The sequence below is a fragment of the Haliotis rufescens genome, unplaced genomic scaffold (genome assembly GCF_023055435.1).
Source record: "Haliotis rufescens isolate VD_foot unplaced genomic scaffold, xgHalRufe1.0.p SCAF_6, whole genome shotgun sequence".
NCBI classification, from domain to species: Eukaryota; Metazoa; Mollusca; class Gastropoda; order Lepetellida; family Haliotidae; genus Haliotis; species Haliotis rufescens.
The window spans coordinates 50,653,137-50,673,133 of NW_025964334.1; the positions used below are offsets into that span (position 1 = coordinate 50,653,137).

Consider the following 19,997-nt stretch of genomic DNA (forward strand, 5'->3'; position numbering starts at 1 on the left):
GCCTGGAGCTCTAAAGGACGAAGTTAGTGAGAGCTTGCTAGTTGCTACAGTCCTCGTCCAGGGCCGAGATCATGTCCTTGATCAAAGGGATCCGCTGGGAGCGAGGTAGGGTCCAATCTAGTGGCGGCCTTGCTATCGACCTCTAGGCCAGGAGAAGGAGTGACTGCCTCAAGTCTGTCTGCCAACAAGTCTAGTACCTGGTCTAACCCAAGGTGGGACTTGCCATCAGTAGGAATGTCATCATAGCATGGGGTGAAGTCCGAGTGGTATCCACTCTAGCGTCTATGGACAGGAAAGTGGCTCCTGGATCGGTGAGTCCAGCGAGACAAGCGGCTGTCACTCTAACAAGGGGGAAACTGGACTAGCACAAGAGGACGAAGCAAAGTCCAAGGAGTAACGGGATCAACAACCAGTAGAAGAGAAGGCATCTGTATAGGCATACGACGAGGCGCCGGAGGAGAGACGCCTCCATCATAGGTGACTGGGACTTGGCGGGGGCGCCTGTTGGACACCACAGACCAAGGGTATCTGTCTGGTGTAGTGGATAGGCGCCATCTGGTAGGAGAGCGCCACGCCATGCATCATGTTTGTTGCCGCCGTCATAATGATAGACGTGGTGGTGGTGGTCGTCAGGGTAGGGACTGAGACCGAGGGGGTCGACATGATGGCAACAGTTGAGGCTGGGGAGTTTCTGTCCGAGGTAGCCGAGTAAGCAGCCCTCTTAGTAGGCAAAGTCTCAGAAGTATCAGACATTTTTCGCGACAGTTTCCTTGTCTGCTGCGATCTCCGCTTTTGGGACACACGGATGTATTGGCTGAAAGCTGTGGAGGAAAGTGGGAGACAGTCTTTACATCAAGAAGCCTGGCGGCATGGAGATGTACAATATTAAGGCACAAAGGCTGGGGATCCCACGCCGACTTGTTAGGCCAGCACTTAGAAGGATACTTGCGGTATCAGGCTAGAAGAATATAGCATGGAGCCAGTTCATAATTGTGTGGCTACGTAAAATATTCAAGATGGCTACTTGAAACAACAAGACACATGGGATTACCATTGTTTTCGACCGCCTCTGTGGTCTAATGGTAAAGCGTCCGCCTGGATCCCCGGCCGCGTCATACCAAAAGACGTTAAAAGATGGTACTTGTTGTTACCCTGTCTGGCGCTCGGCATTAAGGGGCTAAAAACAAGGACTGGTCGGCTCGGAGTCAGTATACTGTGTCTGAGTGGGGTATTCATGTTAAACTGCGGCATGGTACCTCAGTGAGCTAGCACTATAAATCGGCATCAGTCCAGACTAGTACAAGCAGCCACACACATACACACACACACACACATACATGTGCATGCATGTCGCTATATAAGTGCAATAATCTTGGACGCGACGTTAAACCCCTTTTCACCTCACCTCACCTCACTTAAGAAAATGCCAGCAGGAGTAAAAAAATGCACGTGTTAAAACCATAGAATGTACAAAGATACAAATCGCATGTTCAACACAAGCACTATGAACATTAACTCAAGAAGCAAAACATGTGAGGGTTTGAACAAGTCTATGCAACAGATTAAAAACAGGTCTTCACTCAGCAAGTGACAAGAGTAATGTGAGGATCCGTGACTTCACCGCCCCTGGCCATGTGGGAGCTGTGTGATAGGGTTGGCCTCTCAGCTAGTTGGAACAACTTCTTCAAGCAAAGATCTTCACACAGCTCTTTTCTCTGTCAAGAACAAGCAGTAATATGCATTAAGGAGTAATGCAGGAAAGGTAAAAAATAATTCAAATGCAAAAATTGTTGCCAAACTCACCACATCCCAGAATCCCACTCTTCCCCACTTGTCGCCAACAGCAACCAGCACCTTGTCCTTGGATGGGTGTATCGCAATCGAGAAGATTCGGTCTTTCACAACCTTTGCAACTCTGTCCTCAGTCAGACGAATCTTGGAGAAATCTTTCAGGAAACTATAAAGATAAAAATGAGTGTGTTACTCAATTTCATTAAAATCAGATCTAAGTTCTCGCTGCCGCTTAACAAAGATCTGTGGACATCCCATTACAGGTCACATCAGAATGACCTTTCGTGAACTTTGACGGACCACTGAAATGACTGACAAGAAGTCAACATAGTCCAGAGCTTTACGGCACTCGTTTCAACCTGGCGACCTTTTCAGACTAGGCTTGAAAAATATGTTGACAGAGTTCTCGATTAAAATTTTGTAAACTGAACAAACGAACATTCCGGAATGTCTAATATATGGTTGAGATTGTATGGCAGTGCTTACCACGTTCTGTGCAATGCCTCCTCGATTCAAATGTTTATCCTACAGAAGCGAGAGATAGACGATAATTTTGACAGAATCAGTCGTACGGGCCGTAACTGTCGTTCAGAATACCCCATGTAAACATGGTTAACGTTTTCGAGGTTGCATGATTAGAAAACACATTCCAACTGTCACTTTCATGATCTGGTAAGCGGCGTTTTGATTGGACGGAGGAAAGGTCGTTCAGAGGTGACCCGTAAAGGGATGTCCTCAGATCTTTGTTTAGCGATAGCAAGAACTAAGATCTGATTTTAATGAGATTGCTTAATATTTGGACATCCTACAATCCTTGTTGCTCCCTCTCTAATCAATCTCATTAAAAGCAGATCTTAGTTAATCGATAAGATCTCAGAACATCACATTACGGGTCATGTCAGAACGACCTTTGACTGACCAATGGAATGACTGACAAGAAGTCGACATTAGCCAATCAAAAGGCACCTTTCTTGTTCTTTACGGCACTAGCGAGTAATGTTCGAAACACATTTAGACAAATTCTTGATAACAAATTTGAAAACTGATCAAAAGAAAATTCTGATAAGGCTAATAAAAGGCCTATATCGTATGGATACAGTCGATAAGTCTGTACCTGTTGTTCAGAATAAATTTTTCAAGGTTGCATGATTAGAAAACAAATTACGACTGTCACTTTCCTGATTTGGTTGACGCTCTGATTGGAAGGATGAAAGGTTGTTCTAACGTGACCCGTAATGGGTTGATCTTTGTTTAGCGAGAGCGAAAACTAAAATCTGATTTTAATGAGATTGCTTAATATTTGGACATCCTACAATCCTTGTTGCTCCCTCTCTAATCAATCTCATTAAAAGCAGATCTTAGTTAATCGATAAGATCTCAGAACATCACATTACGGGTCATGTCAGAACGACCTTTGACTGACCAATGGAATGACTGACAAGAAGTCGACATTAGCCAATCAAAAGGCACCTTTCTTGTTCTTTACGGCACTAGCGAGTAATGTTCGAAACACATTTAGACAAATTCTTGATAACAAATTTGAAAACTGATCAAAGGAAAATTCTGATAAGGCCAATAAAAGGCCTATATCGTATGGATAGTCGATAAGTCTGTACCTGTTGTTCAGAATAAATTTTTCAAGGTTGCATGATTAGAAAACAAATTACGACTGTCACTTTCCTGATTTGGTTGACACTCTGATTGGAAGGATGAAAGGTTGTTCTAACGTGACCCGTAATGGGTTGATCTTTGTTTAGCGAGAGCGAAAACTAAAATCTGATTTTAATGGGATTGCTCTCTGATACCAGGGTAAATGAGAGTGAGTGAGTGAGTGAGTGAGTATGGTTTTACCCCGCTTTTAGCAATATTCCAGCAATATCACGGCGGGGGACACCAGAAATGGGCTTCACACATTGTACCCATGTCGGGAATCGAACCCGGGTCTTCGGCGTGACGAGCGAACGCTTTAACCACTAGGCTACCCGACTGCCCCTTCAGGGTAAATGAATAAATACTGTTTCAAGCTGCAGTCAGCAGAATTCACAAGGCCACAGTGGGCTATAGATAATCAAATCTGGGCAAGCAAACCATTGGTTGACAGCATGAGCAACGACCCAGGTCATTGACTACAACAACACATTCAGCCAGGTCATCTTAACGACTAAATATTCAAATTAACCATCCCTAATAACTTGAGGACCCATGAAGATCCGTTGTAGAATAGCTCTTCAGCTACCCATGCTTGGCGTAAGAGATCCACGCAATTGGGATATGATGACATACGAGCCTGACAACTTGATACTGACCATATTGCATATTATACGCACCATTCTGATTCAGACACATTTAGTGTAACAAGACGGATGTTCCGATTGAACATTTTAGTCAGGCATCGGTTACCTCCCTTTATCGGCTTGTTGACCAGTCACTTGTACGCGAGACGGTTCGCGCAGTTTCGAAGAAAGTAAACATGTTTCAACGCGATGGAAAATGGGTGTGCGTTGGTGTGCATGAAATAATTCATATATTTTGTAACTCTACGATGAATAAGCTTTTAAAAAATACGACATGTTAGTTTCTGAAAAATATGTACATAGGAGAAAATCGCTGTCAAAAACAGAACATTTTGCTCGATTTTTGCAATTTTTTCTCCCAATTTGACCGTTTATTATTTTTCTTATGACATTTTTTCATGTCATTCGATAACTGGTATAATGATGAATAACTGTACTTAATTTTGTTTTATTATATTCACAAATAACACTTGGAGAGACATTTTTGTGCAACATGCAGAAATCCATGGTCCACCCCTCTCAGGTGGTCACTTGTACGCGAGATGGGAGAGCCAGCTCACGTACACGATACGTCCTCTACTGTTGACAGTCGGATATTTTACCCCGTGTTTTACTTCACGTGTCACATTCTGGACCAGACAACCGTCATTAAACCACCAACAATTACATGATAGTTTGTTAAAGAATTTTTTTCTACACTTCACGACAGTGTCTGATTTGGTTGGTTGGTTGGTTTGTTTAACGCCGCACTCAGCAACATTCCAGCTGTATGACGGCGGTCTGTAAATAATCGAGTCTGGACCAGACAATCCAGTGATTAAAATCAGGAGCATCGATCCATGCAATTGGGATCGATGACATGCATCAACCAAGTCAGCGAGCCTGACCACCCGATACCGTTAGTCGCCTTTTACGACAAGCAGTCACCTTTTACGGCAAGCATGGGTTGCTGAAGACCTATTCTACCCCGGAATCTTCATGGGTCCGACAGTGTCTGAAATTATGCTGATGAGTTGGTGTGAACTAATAAATAACTTTCATGCCATTTAAGAAGTATTGTTGCTTTCGAATTTATATCTATTTTGTATTTCATCGGTACGATTTTGCAAAACAGACTGTCGTTGACTTTCATTTTTAAATTTGATCACTGGTAAATGAATAAATACATCATATTCTGTATCCAACATACCCTTCCAGGTCTCTTGAGATAGGCTTAATGGCCGTGGTCTTGCTGCAAGATGTCATTACAGATGCAGAGAAGTCCTTGTGAGCATCCTCCTCCAGTTGTTCATACAGGCTCTCCACCATCCCTAGGGGCCCAGGAGGAGGGCGGGGCTGGACACGGGGAAGAATGTCAAGTAAACAGGAGTCATAAACAAAACAACGAAAGTTAGAGAGAGAGAGAAAGAGAGAGAGAGAGAGAGAGAGAGAGAGAGAGAGAGAGAGAGAGAGAGAGAGAGAGAAAGTGAAAGAGAGAAAGAGAGAAAAAAAGTGAGAGAGAAAGTGAGAGAGAGAAAGTGAGAGAGAAAGAGAGTAAAAAGTGAGAGAGAGAGAGAGAGAGAGAGAGAGAGAGAGAGAGAGAGAGAGAGAGAGAGAGAGAGAGAGACCTACTTAGCTTGGACCCTGCTAATCCAGACACCCTACATTCTGGACAATCACATAACAGGGGTGTCACTCCTTGCCTATGCTTAGCAAAGTTTTACTGTATACAGTGATGTCTTGTATGTGAGTATTGTCACTGTGTCAGGACCACACAAAAAGATACTTTAAATACTCTTAAGAACCCCTAAAAGCATCAAACATGAATTTGTTTTATTTTCAACATATCCAAACCTCTATATTCTTGAGATGAATTGTGACTGAAAGGGCATCAATTCATCTCTGTGCAAAACAGAATAATTAAGGTAGGTCCTAATGTTGTGAAGGATTTGGCCACTGACAGGAATTGTTGCTCAGAAGTCTCTGAATCAACCGCTTTAATTTTCACTCTAAATTCTCAAGGCTGTTAACTGAATGAGGCAAGTTATACGCCTCTTTTACAATCTTTACCAAAATTTGAACAACCTTTTAGTTTATCTATTTGGTATCTTCCCGAGGCAAGAGAGTTAACTGACTATGAAAGTCCAGTTTCCACCCTTGCCGAACTAGGCTGGAATTCCTGGGCTCGACCGTAGCGCCACCAGTGGTTATTCGTAGTTATATTCCTTCTAAGCCTCTGCTATGGACCAATCAGATTCCACCTCTCGAATCACTTGCATTTGTTACAAACAAAATGGTGGCGCCCAGTCAAAACGATCTGATTGATAATCAAGATCTATATCGTGATAAAACGGATCTTACATAGCGAAGTGCATCAAATCACATGAGCACCTTGATTAAAAACATGAAAAGACTTGGAAAATATCTGTTGACAACGAGTTGGCGGTGCACATGCTTTGCAAATCCTGCAATCGACAGAAATCTGCACGACATTTTACAAACCGGATTTTGATTTCGGTGCGCGATTTTGATTGGACTATGCATAGACTAGTTAGCCCAGCCAAAATGTAACTCCATAATACCAGCCTAGTTTGGCAAGGGTGGAAACTGGACTTTTATAGTCAGTTAACTCACTTGCCTCGGGAAGATGCTATTTCGGGACAAGAACCTAGATTTTCAGAGTGATGGGTCAACGCTTGTACTGCTAGGCTACTCCACCCTGAACAGTGTAAAGCTTACATGTTCCTCTACTCGATCCATGAGTTCCGTCGGCACATAGATTGGTTTCGGCGGTCCCACATTCTGTATACGCAGACTCCGTCGCTGTGGTAGGACTTCACGGGGCTTGACCACCCTGCAACAAACAATCAACTGTACCATGTTGCCTTGTCACAGAGTGAGTGAGTGATATATGTCAGCAAAATTCAGTGAGTGAATGAGTGAGTTAAAATTTAATGTAACATCGGCAGTATTTCAGCCATATCGTGACGAGAAGTAATACATTCAGAGTACATATATTAAGATTGTCGATGGACAGTAAAATAACTAGAATATCACATTAATATTTAAAACTAGCATACAACCATAAAAAGATATCACTATATATAACAATACATAATATAAAAGGCTGCAGATCACCAGCAGCTGAAGGTAGATCGCCATGCTAGGGTCCATAGGGACTTCCAGTAACTTTGCTACCTGCATGGACCCCAGCCGGATTTACATAATCTCTTCAGGTTTTGGCAGTTATTGTCAAAGTTGGCCAAAGTTAAATGAACACATATTCTTCGATTAAAAATGTGGCAGAAAAAAAAACTACTTTGAATGACCTGGTCTTAAATACCCTCTCGGGGGGACAATCCATTATGATTAGACTATGCATAGTCTCGTTAGTTCAGCCAAACTATAACTCCATTATTGCAGCCAGGTTGGGCAAAGGTGGAAAGTGGACTCATACAGTCAGTTAACTCCCTTGCCTCGGGGAGATCTTTCATACAAGGATATCCCCATGTATGGTTAGCATAAAGTCTCAATAACACTATAACATTCCGTCAAAACCGACCCTATTTCTAATTAAACTTAGATACTTAAATGTATGTTAAGAAGTACTGTTTGCCAATTTGTGGTTTTGGCCTAGACAACAGTGGACTATAATTGCCCTGATTTCTGTGGGTTGTGGCATAATAAAAGAAGATGGCCGCTTGACCACATTTTCTGTCTTGCCATTGCCAGGTAAGTAAAATTACCTTAGCCAATCAGAATGCAAGAAATTCGGGCTGGGATGGGTAACTCGGGTACTTGGGTAGGGTGGGTACTGAGTAGGACCCGGGTACCCACAGGAATACCCGGAAACGTGGTTAGTCACGAGATATATTGTTTAATGACAAAAAATTATCAAAAACTCTATGGTTACACTACAAGTCACTAATGTTCCAGTTTCTTTCTGACAATGCACCCAGTCCTTCTGACTTTTATATGATTGAAAAAAGATAAAAATTCATCATGTTCATGCAGTAAACTTCAGTGTATGCATGACCAAATCATTTTACACGTGTATCTAAATACATTTTGCCAGGGCTACAGTCAAACTTTTCCCAATTGGACAGTTTGTACCTATCTCTTGAGACCTACAGCAGGTACCCGGGTAGGGTCGAGTAATATGGCGGTGGGTACCCTCTGGCTTTGAATGTTGAGGCTAATTTTTTCAAGAAGAATTTTGAATGTTGCCTGTTCATTCTTAGATAGTTGACATGCTGGAATCCTCTGTATTGAACCCATGGAGAAGAGTATTGTTGGCACTAAGTTGGTGCCTCCTCTGGAACCAATCCAGCAACAATATATTCCTTTGCCTACCCCCACGCCGTCTTCTCAACATGACAATCCCCCCAAAATACATAACAGCAGCATAACAGCATATACATAACAGCAGCACCAAAACTTTGATTGCCCGTCAAAAACTTTGATGAGTGTAAACAGCCCAGTTTTGACCAAGAAGTTTTCTTTGACTAAGTATTCTATCCAACTTATTGATAGTGTGACGAGAGCGAGAGACTCAGAGTAAGTGAGTGAGTTGGGTTTAACGCCGCTTTTAACAGAATTCCAGTTATATCACGGCATGTCAGCTTAATGTGGGAGGAAAACCCTAAGTGATGCAGGTCTCAGACGTTTACCACTTCGGTGAAACCCACGAGCACAGGTATGCTGGTGACAAACCCAGAAACATAATCAGGACGAACGGGGATTCGAACCCACAACCATGGGTTTCTGGCATGCCCTAGGGAGGCAACTCTGCACGGCAAATCGCGGCACCTCAGACAACTGAGTCACTCGTGCCCCCTGGAAAGGCTCAGAGACCCCTGCACTTAGAAAGTGTTACGTCAATATTTGAGAGGTTTGTACACACCACATTCCCCCATCCCCCATGAATATAGCAGTGTTGCTTTTACCCAACGAATCAGTCTGTGCCAGGCAAGCCAGTTGTTGGTTCACATTGGGCATGGTGACCTACAATCAGCTAGTAACCACATGATCTCACCTTTTCACCGATAATCCTTTCTTTGGTTTCCGTACCAGTTCATGCAACTGGTGTTTGGCCTGGCAAAGACAAAACAATCAGGACAAGCCTCAAACAGTTTTCTTGGTGGCCATGAGAGTGTGATGTTTCTACTGCCAATACACTGGAGAGGCAGGTGAGGAACTTCATTGGAATTATATATTTCTTTGAAACTATGAAGCATTTACCAAATATAATAATTATCAAATTAATATCCTTGACCACAGACTGTATTCAACATAACCAACCTCCTGTATTCAACATAACCCACCTCCTGTATTCAATATAACCCACCTCCTGTATTCAACATAACCCACCTCCTGTATTCAACATAACAAACCTCCTGTATTCAACATAACCCACTGCCTGTATTCAACATAACCCACCTCCTGTATTCAACATAACCCACCTCCTGTATTCAATATAACCCACCTCCTGTATTCAACATAACCCACCTCCTGTATTCAACATAACCAACCTCCTGTATTCAACATAACCCACTGCCTGTATTCAACATAACCCACCTCCTGTATTCAACATAACCCACCTCCTGTATTCAATATAACCCACCTCCTGTATTCAACATAACCCACCTCCTGTATTCAACATAACTCACCACCTGCTGTATTCAACATAACTCACCACCTGTATTCAACATAACCCACCACCTGTATTCAACATAACCCACCTCCTGTATTCAACATACCCTACCTCCTGTATTCAACATAACTCACCACCTGTATTCAACATAACCCACCTCCTGTATTCAACATAACTCCCCACCTGTATTCAACATAACCCACCTCCTGTATTCAATATAACCCACCTCCTGTATTCAACATAACCCACCTCCTGTATTCAAAATAACCCACCTCCTGTATTCAACATAACCCACCTCCTGTATTCAATATAACCCACCTCCTGTATTCAACATAACCAACCACTGTATTCAATATAACCCATCTCCTGTATTCAACATAACCCACCTCCTGTATTCAAAATAACCCACCTCCTCTATTCAACATAACCCATCTCCTGTATTCAATATAACCCACCTCTTGTATTCAACATAACCCACCTCCTGTATTCAATATAACTCACCTCCTGTATTCAACATAACCCACCTCCTGTATTCAACATAACCCACCTCCTGTATTCCCAGCTGTGTCAAGAAAGCTGCATTGGCCCTGATGTTTTCCTGGCGCATCTTCTCATACGCCACGGCATCTTCGATCTGAAACAATGTCCAGGTGATATACTATACCCGGGTCATGGATTTTCCAGACGCAAAAACATGCATCCTATATGCATTAAATTTGAATAAGGCACATAAAAGTACCGTAGTTTCTTGAGTATAGTGCGCACCCAAGCATAATGCACACACTCTCATGGAACTCACGGTCAAAGTATCTTCACTCAGCCAGAGAAAGGAACTCACAGCCAGTGTATCCTCACACATCTAAGGGAGGGAACTCAAGGCCAGTGTATCCTCACACATCTAGGGGAGGAACTCAAGGCCAGTGTATCCTCACACATCTAAGGGAGGGAACTCAAGGCCAGTGTATCCTCACACATCAAAAGGAGGGAACTCAAAGTCAGTGTATCCTCAGACAGCTGAGGTTGGGAACTCACAGCTAATTTATCCTCTCACAGCTAAGGGAGAAAACTCAAAGCCAGTGTATCCTCACACATCTAAGGGAGGCATCTCATGGCTAGTGTATTCCCACACAGCTAAAAGAGGGAACTCTACTCTATACTGAAAGTACACAATTAATAGAACTGTTTTCCAGATAGTGTGGATGTTCCTCACAGAGTGAATATTAGATCAACCCAACAAACACATGGATGATATTATGAGGTACATCCCATGATGTCAGGTAACAGTCAACCAAGTCACCGAGCCTGACCAACACAGGTTATCAGGGATTCATTCCATCCAGGCAAAGCCATGGGACGCTGGTGACTTACTTCAGCATCCGTGTCAGACTCCGTAGATTCAGACTTGATCGGCCTCTGTTTGATTGTTTTCAAGGGTGACGGCATCTTCTGTGGCGACGGCTGCCTGGTAGGCGACGTGTCGGTAGTCACGGTTCGCTTCCTTCCACGGACGGCCGTTGTCTTCTCATCTGCTACATCTTTCCTCAAGTCAGGCTCCAGCTAAACATTTCAAAAGTTAACAAGAGCATTCGAAAACAGCTCACTCTGGGAGGAAAGCCTGAAGTGATGCAGGTCTCAGACAATTATCACTTTGGTGAAACCAACGAGCGAGTGAGTGAGCGAGTTGGGCTCAACGATGATTTGAACAACATTCCAGTTACATCACGGCGTGTCAGCTCACTGTGGGAGGAAAGCCCGAAGTGATGCAGGTCTCAGACGATTATCACTTTGGTGAAACCTTCGAGCAAGGGAATGGTGTTGACAAACCAAGAAACATAATCAGGGCGAACCAGGATTCTAACCCGAGATCATAGGTTTCTGCTGTGCCCAAGGGACGCAACTCTGCCCAGCAAATAGCGGCGCCTCAGAAAACTGGGCCACCCCGCCCCCAGCTAAACGTTTCAAAATTCAATAAGAATATTCAACAAAATCAAAGAATAAAAATTTGACATTAACAACTCTTCAATTCACCATGAAGCACTAGAGTACCCATATTACCATGCAAGTGCCTATTGTTTTATGACAGATACAGCAACATTTAGCCATCATAGCATGCATTAGTTGTACTCTCCGTTGTTGAACTGATTTTCTTCAATCACTAAGTCTTATTTCATACAAGGAAAACCAAATACATAATTTATATTATTATTATTTTATTAGACTAGACCAGAGTACTCGTGGAAGCCTTATTTTACTAATCAGAGTTTGTAGCTGGCTCTGCTTGAATGAGGCAAATTAAGTCTTTGATAGGCACTTAGAAGTTGGGAGAAATCGAACACAGGTGAATGTATAGTGCACCCTATGAACTCACTAAGCATTCACCTGCTGAACGAGCAGGAAGTAGCTAAAAAATAATGACAAAGAATGGGGTTTAACGTCGCGTCCAAGGTCATTGCACTTATATAGCGACGTGCATGTACATGTGTGTGTTTGTGTGGCTGCTTGTACTAGTCCGGACTGATGCCGATTTATATTGCTAGCTCACTGAGATACCTTGCCGCAGTTTAACATGAATACCCTACTCAGACACAGTATACTGACTCCGAGCCGACCAGTCTTTGTTTTAGCCCCTTTATGCTGAGTGCCAGACAGGGTAACAACAAGTACCATCTTTTAACATCTTTTGGCATGACACGGCCGGGGATCGAACCCCGGACCTTCCGCTCTCTGGGCAGACGCTCTACCACTAGACCATGGAGGTGGTCTAGATGTATTGTTCCACTCTTAATTTGCAGCAATATAAAGCAACGAGAACTGTTGAAAATTACAGCCCTGATATGCTACCAGTCTGAGGACTACTATCATATATTTACTTGTCCTTAGCACAATTTAGCAGTCCTGGGCTTGTGTAAATTTCAAAAGCAGTTACCATACACTTTATTTCTAATTGTTGCTGATACAGTGGTCTTTATATTCATGTTTGGGGCCCCCGATGGCATCACTGAGTCCTCAGTACTCACAAACAGAAAGGGTGTCGGGTAGCCTGGTGGTAAAAGTGTTCACTTGTTGCATCGAAGACCTGGGTTTGGGTCCCCAAATGGGTACAATGTGTAAAGCATATTTCTGGAGTTCCCCGCTGTGATATTGCTGAAATATTGCTAAAAGCGAAGAAAAACCAGACTCTCTCACAGTGAACCCATCTAACTCCCTGATATGATGTGTGGGTTCTGTTCCTTTGTGCCACATCCCAACATGCCCAAGGGGTCCATGGCAATACCTGTGTATTGAGGACATGATTGCTTACCTCTTTGAGCAGCCTGTTGGACCTGGATCTTCGTCCTACAGCTGGATCCACTTTGAGAACATCCTTGTTCTCCTTTGTATCCACTTTCTAAAGGAGCAAAACATAATATTCCTAATATATTTGAAACACAATCAAATTAGCATTTCGGTTTATCGTAAACCCTGTGATTTGTTTGTTTGTTGCACACCACCACCTACAGCAACACTCCAACAACAGGATAGCAGTCTATAAATAATCAATTCTGGACCAGACAAACCAGTGATTGACATCATGAGCATCGATCTACGCAGTTGGGATAGGGTGACATGCAATAAACCAATTCATCAAGTCTGACTACCTGATCCATTAAGTTGCCTCTTATGATGAGCGTATGTTCCTGTGGACTTACATTAATAACCTTAGTATCACAAAATCCCTAAGAGAAATTGTTTTGATAAGAGTGTGTATATCTTATTTTAAAAATATTGGTTTTCGTCTGTTGGCAGATGACCAATTGAATGAATGAATAAAATGATCAGGTCCAGATGCAAAACACCAGGTTTCAAGGCGTACACAAATTTCAGAGCCACACTCAGACTACTGGGTGTTTAGAGGTTTATTTGACATGCGGGAAAAGAACGGTAACTCTTCCTCAAAGGGACATAATTCTTTATTGGCACCTTTTCCTTGAGATTTCAGTGATGTCTTCATATTACAAGGTATGTTATTATCACACTAAAATCACTTGTAATCACAAGGCAAGGGAGGTAATCCATGGTGTATTTTCAAAATGGCGGCAATATGACTAGTGCTAGAAAACTTTCAGACACATTTTCTCTGTTAAATGCAACAAACTTCAATGGAATGTCTTTTAGATTCATCTCTTATGATATTTCTTGCATTAAAACTTCTCCCAAAGTTTGAATATGGCAGCCGGTGGTGACCTGATTCACTGGCGATGTAATGATTTGATTGGTTCATCTGGATCCTCTGATGAGTGAGTCTAATTGAAAACAAAACTTTCGATATTTTGCAGATATAATCATCATGCAGATATACATGATGATTATGTTGCAAGCCTATAGCAAATCGATATGACAAACACCCTGTAATTTGAGTATGGCACTGAAATTTATGTACACCTTCAACACTGTTTAAATCTGGTGTTTCGTCCAGACCTGATGATACCAGAAATTTTAACAGTATCAAAATGTGTAAGTTGTAATATTGAAGTGGTTTGAATGATTCTGTGGCACTTGCAGTGTAACCATGGTAACTGGTACAGTTAGTCAACGCTTAAGTCCTATTTCTGTAACATAATGGGAAAGACTATAATATGTATCCCCCCTCCAAAAGTTATATACTGTATTCGACGTAATAAGCGCCCCGCTCTAATAAGCGCCCACGGCGATATTTGCTTATATATTGGCTGGTGAACGATCCCAATTAGCACCCCTTCTGATTGATCAATGTACACAAGACTTATTTATTCGCGTATAATACGCACTCGTGTGTTATATGCACCCTTAATTATGGGCAATTAAGTTCTGGGAAAATATATGTCGTACATAAACATTTCAGGCTGTCACCATAAACCACAAAATTTATCTTTTTTCACCAAAATAATATTCTAATAAGAGCCCCCATTTCAAATTTTATTACGTGGAATACGGTATGTATGCACTGCCGCTCAATCCTTTTAATCATATATATTTTTGAGGGAGGACACGGGTGGACGTCTCACCACATGAAGCAGAGGTTCACAAAATTCAGTGTTCGTGGTAGTACAGGAAGCTTTTATTTCCGTATATTTTTCAAATAACACGAACAAAACGGCAATAACCATGGCAACAGATGATCCAAGTATGAACTTTAGATCAACTAAAATAGTCATCGTAACAGTGTAATGAACCATGGTAACATTGGTAACAACCCATTTGTCAAGTCAGCGTTAGAAATTGGCACTAGTCCTATAGTCCTTGCCAAACTGCCCAATGGTAAAGGTATCATAAGGACTAGTAGAAATTTGTCCTTTTTAAGGGTTTTGCTGTATGTTATCATTATAAGGACTAGTGGATGAAAACTGTTAGTTTCTAACCCTGCGTCTTTGAAATGACACATTTTGTAGGCCTCAAAGTTTAAATTTTCACCAAGTAGCCGTATGGCTACAAGTATTTTTTTCCAGGTAGCCAGTGGTAAAATCAAGAAGTCAAGCCAATATTGTAGATAGCCAAAAGCATTTGAAATGATCTTTTATCAAATAACTATTATATTAGAACTAGTGTTGGAATTGTATATCAGTGGAAACTGTACTTGATTTTTGTTATTTGAGACTCAAAACAATGATGCAATTTATGTTACTTGATTATTTAGGTATACTTTGCTTATCCAATAAGCACCATCAACTGAAATAAAATACTAGTTACATTAATATTTATGTTTTTCTGTTCATTGTCGACTATAGGAAGTATTATGTACGCGAGTACAATTATTAGCAGACATGTTTTCCACAATCAACTGTTATTTCTTTTTCTGTATTCAAGTGTGAAGCAATAGAATTTAGTTGCCACAAGATATTTTTCAAGGTAGTCATTTGGCTAGCTCTGAATTTTAGAAGTAGACTAATTGAAATTTAGGTCGAATTGGGGACCATTTTAGTCGCAACTTTGAGGCCTGTTTTGTTACCTTTAATAGATTATCTCTTAACATGATTAATCAATATTTTTCAACAGTGAAAATCTACATCAGCGTAGGTGAGGTGAAATGGGGTTTAAGTCGTGTCCAAGATTATTGCACTTATATAGCGACGTGCATATATGTGTGTGTGTTTGTGTGGCTGCTTGTACTAATCCGGACTGATGCCAATTTATAGTGCTAGCTCACTGAGATACCATGCCACAGTTTAACATGAATATCCCACTCAGACACAGTATACTGACTCCGAGCCGACCAGTCCTTGTTTCAGCCCTTTAATGCCGAGCGCCAGACAGGGTAACAACAAGTACCATCTTTTAACGTCTTTTGGTATGACACGGCCGAGGATCGAACCCCGGACCTTCCGCTCTCCGGGCGGACGCTCTACAACTAGACCACGGAGACGGTCATCAGCGTAGGAAATTGGCACTAGTCCTATAGTCCTTGCCAAACTGCCCAATGGTAAAGGTATCATTATAAGAACTAGTAGAAATGTGCCCTTTCAAAGGGTTTTGCTATATGTTATCATTATGAGGACTAGTGGACGAAAACTGTTAGTTTCTAACCCTGTACATTACACTGAAATGACAACTAGCTGATTCAAACATGATCCTGTGATATTGGTAATGTGCTTTGAAGAGTTTGAAACTGACTGTCTCTGGACTTTTTGTATATTGCTCACCAAAACAGGAAATGTTTTGGGGGACGACTTGGCCACCTGTCGACACATTTCCAACTCTCAAACTGCTTCGACATGATCAATTATATTGTTTTATTCTATATACTTACCGTGCGAGTTGAACGTCTTCTGGACGAGACTGGCATTTTGCTAATATGTAAGCAATTCGGACTCAGGTGAAAATATACCCTTCACTTCGGCAGATAACTCCCGCGAAAACTTTATGTAATGTTGTCATGTGCGCCCCAACTCTGGATTGGAAATAATTTGAGTACCCCGTCTGTAAACAGAACAACAGCGCAAAGGTTCTGAGTAACCTACTTGAAAAACCAGTGACTATTCGGGTCGACGCGACTAATAATTTGGTAGATATCGCTGTCAGATGGTATGGAATTCATTAGGAACATTGTTTAATTACGAGACGATATGTAAACAGGAATAAGATAATATATCAAAATTAATTTTAATCATACGAATTTTCTTTCAGGGGACATAATCACGTGTGGCCGTGTTCGAGAAAACAGAAAATGAAGCGCCGTACAATCCCCATACATCTGTAAAATCCTATATTCGGTTCCTGTATCGGTTTGAAGCCGATTTAAATCTGATCTTTAATTATATACTTCACAGATACTTCACTGCAGTGAACATAACACACTGACGGAACTATTCTCATACAAGAGCTGTGTCACTTTAGATGACACCCCCGACCCCCTTCCTGAATCTGACATCACCAATAATAAATTACCTCTCCTAAAGATCGTCGTGTTTTGTAAATCCCTTAGTTTCCAAAACATTAAAAAATGAAAGGAACGATTTTTTTCTTGCCGCTGTAAACTAAATATGGTAACAAACTCATTTGTGAGTCTTAATATCACCGTGAAGATCCGGGGTAGAATAGGCCTCAGCAACCCATGCTTGCTGTAAAAGGCGACTATGCTTGTCGTAAGAGGCGACCAACGGGATCGGGTGGTCAGGCTCGCTGACTTGGTTGATGCATGTCATCGATCCCAATGTGCGTGGATCGATGCCCATATGATATCAATCACTGTATTGTCTGGTCCGGACTCGATTATTCACAGACCGCCGTCATATAGCTGGAAAATTGCGGAGTGCGGCGTTAAACAACAAACCAACCAACAACCAATGTTTATGTACAGTAATGTAGGAAGCAGTCACACCCATGAATTTTGTCCAAGCTCCTCACAGCGATAGTGGATAGTCCGATTGCGGAGCGATGTTACCGAGAGTGTAACGAAGGTGTCACGCGCTGGGAAGGAGTTTGAATTTTGCCAACACAGGGGAAATAACTCTCATTTACTAGTTATGACGTCTGCTTCAGAGATATGGGGGCAAAAGGAAAACATCTGTCTCTTTACCAGAAACAACTTATCATAAATTTGAAATCTGAAGGTAAAATTGGTTGTGAAATTAGTAAAATTCCTGGGATAAACAGGTTATCAGGGAAAAGAAGAAAATCAACACATAGAGACACACGGTCATTGTTGAAACTTTACAGGATATTTGCTGACTATTTGACCAGTCGCCACAAGTGACACTATCAAAGACGACAATACAAAGGCGTTTACGTGAAAATGGTTACCGTAGACGGTCAAAAGAAAACAACCATGTCCCTCAAAATTGGAGGGCCTTTCCCTGGACACTGGACTGTCAAACAACATTGGTCCAAAGTTGTATTTTCGGATGACACTCAGGTTGTTGTAGGTAAAAATCAGAAAGTTTATGTTTGGAGAACTGATGAAGAAAATTAGAAGGCGAGATGTCTTGGAGTGTACACAGACAAACACGCTCCCGTCAAGTTTTGGGGCTGCATTTGTTTTGGAGGTGTTGGTACCTTTGTAGCAGTGGAGGGTCAAATAAACTATACAAAGTATATAGATATATTAGAAACCAACTTATTGCCAAAATTCCAGCTGACAGGATACATTTTTCAAGGGGATAATTGCCCTGTACAAGTTCCTTGACAGACAACCCAGTGGAAATATGACAAAGATATTCAGACTATGCTTCTCCAGACTGTAATATCAGAGAAAATGTGTGGCTGCAGAGTCAGTTAAGTGAAATCAAAACCAAACAGGACTTCACTTACCAGGTTATGGACATCTGGACTTCATTGACTCATTGAATGGAACATGTACTTTTGGCAAATGGCAGCATTACAAAATACTAAAAATTTCAGGTAAGTAGTAAACTTCATTTTCGTGTAATTTAGGTTTTGTTCCCCTGAGCATGCAATCAATTCAGTTTGTACGACAGCCATTTTGTGAACATTTTGCATCTGAGTGCACATGAGTGCTATATACCTTAAGCACAGGACCATGTAACTAATAATAGTAACACAAAAAACTCGCCGATGAGGCCAAAGGCCGAGCCTCGTCTATGATTCTTTTTGCGAGTTTTTTTAATTGTTATTTTAGTTACATGGTCCTGTGCCTCAAGTTCGGATTGTGAAGGGGTGCCAAAGACCCCGGATTTATTCCCCACATTGGTACAATGTGTGAAGCCCATTTCTGGTGTCCCCTGCCATGATATTGCTGGAATATTGCTAAAAGCGGCATAAAATGTCATATTCACTCACTCACTAATGCTTTTAATGACTAATCACCATTGTACTACAAATGTGGTGCCTGAGGACCTATTCTCCCCTACAAGCCATTATAACCTACAATGTCCTTGGTAGATATCTGGTCCTTAAATGGTATTCAGAAGTGAAACACAAGGAAAATTTATGGATGTAAACTTTATTAGGAGGAACACAACGTTTCAGAGTGTATACAAACTCCTTCATCAGGTGAATAATATCTAGTTGTCATCTCATTTCACACACATCTTGACCGCCTCTGTGGTCTAGTGGACAGTGCATCTGCCTCAAGAGCGGGCGGTCTGTAGTTTGATCCCCAGTGGCCTCATACCAAAAGATGTTAATGATGGTACTTACCCTGACTGACATTTGGCATTAAAGGGATAAAACAAGGCGGAGTTAGAAATTGGCACTAGTCCTGTAGTCCTTACCAAACTGCCAAATAGTAAAGGTATCATAAGGACTAGTAGAAATTGGCCCATTTTAAGGGTTTTGCTATATGTTATCATTATAAGGACTAGTGGACAAAAACTGTTAGTTTCTAACCCTGCAAGGAATGGTCGCCTGGAAGTCTGAGTGGGGTATCCATGTCAACTGTTGTGGCATGGATCTCAATGGGCTAACACTATAAAACTGGCATACATCTGGACTGGTACAAGCAGCTACACACACAGGTGCATGCACACCCTGATATAAATGCAATAATCTTGAACATGACTCAAACCCAATTTCTACCACAACCACTTCACACTTGTCTTTCTAAGATGACCCCAAAGATACAGTACAACAAACCAGTGGCATCCTGTACACATATAATATTTATTTTAACATGTTTTGATAGGTTACATGCAGGATACAAACATAGGAATATCAGAAAATATTTGGAAATCTTTCAATGGCCATTGAATACCATGGAGATCATCAAGTAAGCATCTGTTCAGGCTTTTCTTGTGATATACTGATGACATCCAAGAATTTCATAAGATTTGTTTGTTTGTTGTTAAACGCTAGACTCAGCAATATTT

At 41.6% G+C, this 19,997-nt stretch overlaps 1 protein-coding gene across 2 annotated transcripts in view; it reads right to left on the reverse strand.

Annotated features, from left to right (window-relative positions):
- The window catches only part of LOC124112170 (WD repeat-containing protein 76-like), a 65,699-nt gene that overhangs the window by 8,432 nt on the left and 37,270 nt on the right, over positions 1 to 19,997 (reverse strand). Inside the window, exons 1-8 of one of the 2 annotated variants that reach the window (XM_046472160.2) lie at positions 16,481 to 17,095; positions 13,019 to 13,105; positions 11,086 to 11,274; positions 10,265 to 10,351; positions 9,100 to 9,158; positions 6,804 to 6,918; positions 5,275 to 5,420; positions 1,804 to 1,957 (exon numbers count right to left, since the gene is read on the reverse strand). In XM_046472160.2, the coding sequence (XP_046328116.2) occupies positions 1,804 to 1,957; positions 5,275 to 5,420; positions 6,804 to 6,918; positions 9,100 to 9,158; positions 10,265 to 10,351; positions 11,086 to 11,274; positions 13,019 to 13,105; positions 16,481 to 16,516 (873 nt within the window). In that variant the 5' untranslated portion in view covers positions 16,517 to 17,095. Of the gene's footprint in view, positions 1 to 1,803; positions 1,958 to 5,274; positions 5,421 to 6,803; positions 6,919 to 9,099; positions 9,159 to 10,264; positions 10,352 to 11,085; positions 11,275 to 13,018; positions 13,106 to 16,480; positions 17,096 to 19,997 lie in introns of those variants that run through there. The other variant, XM_048385953.1, reaches the window with a different exon arrangement.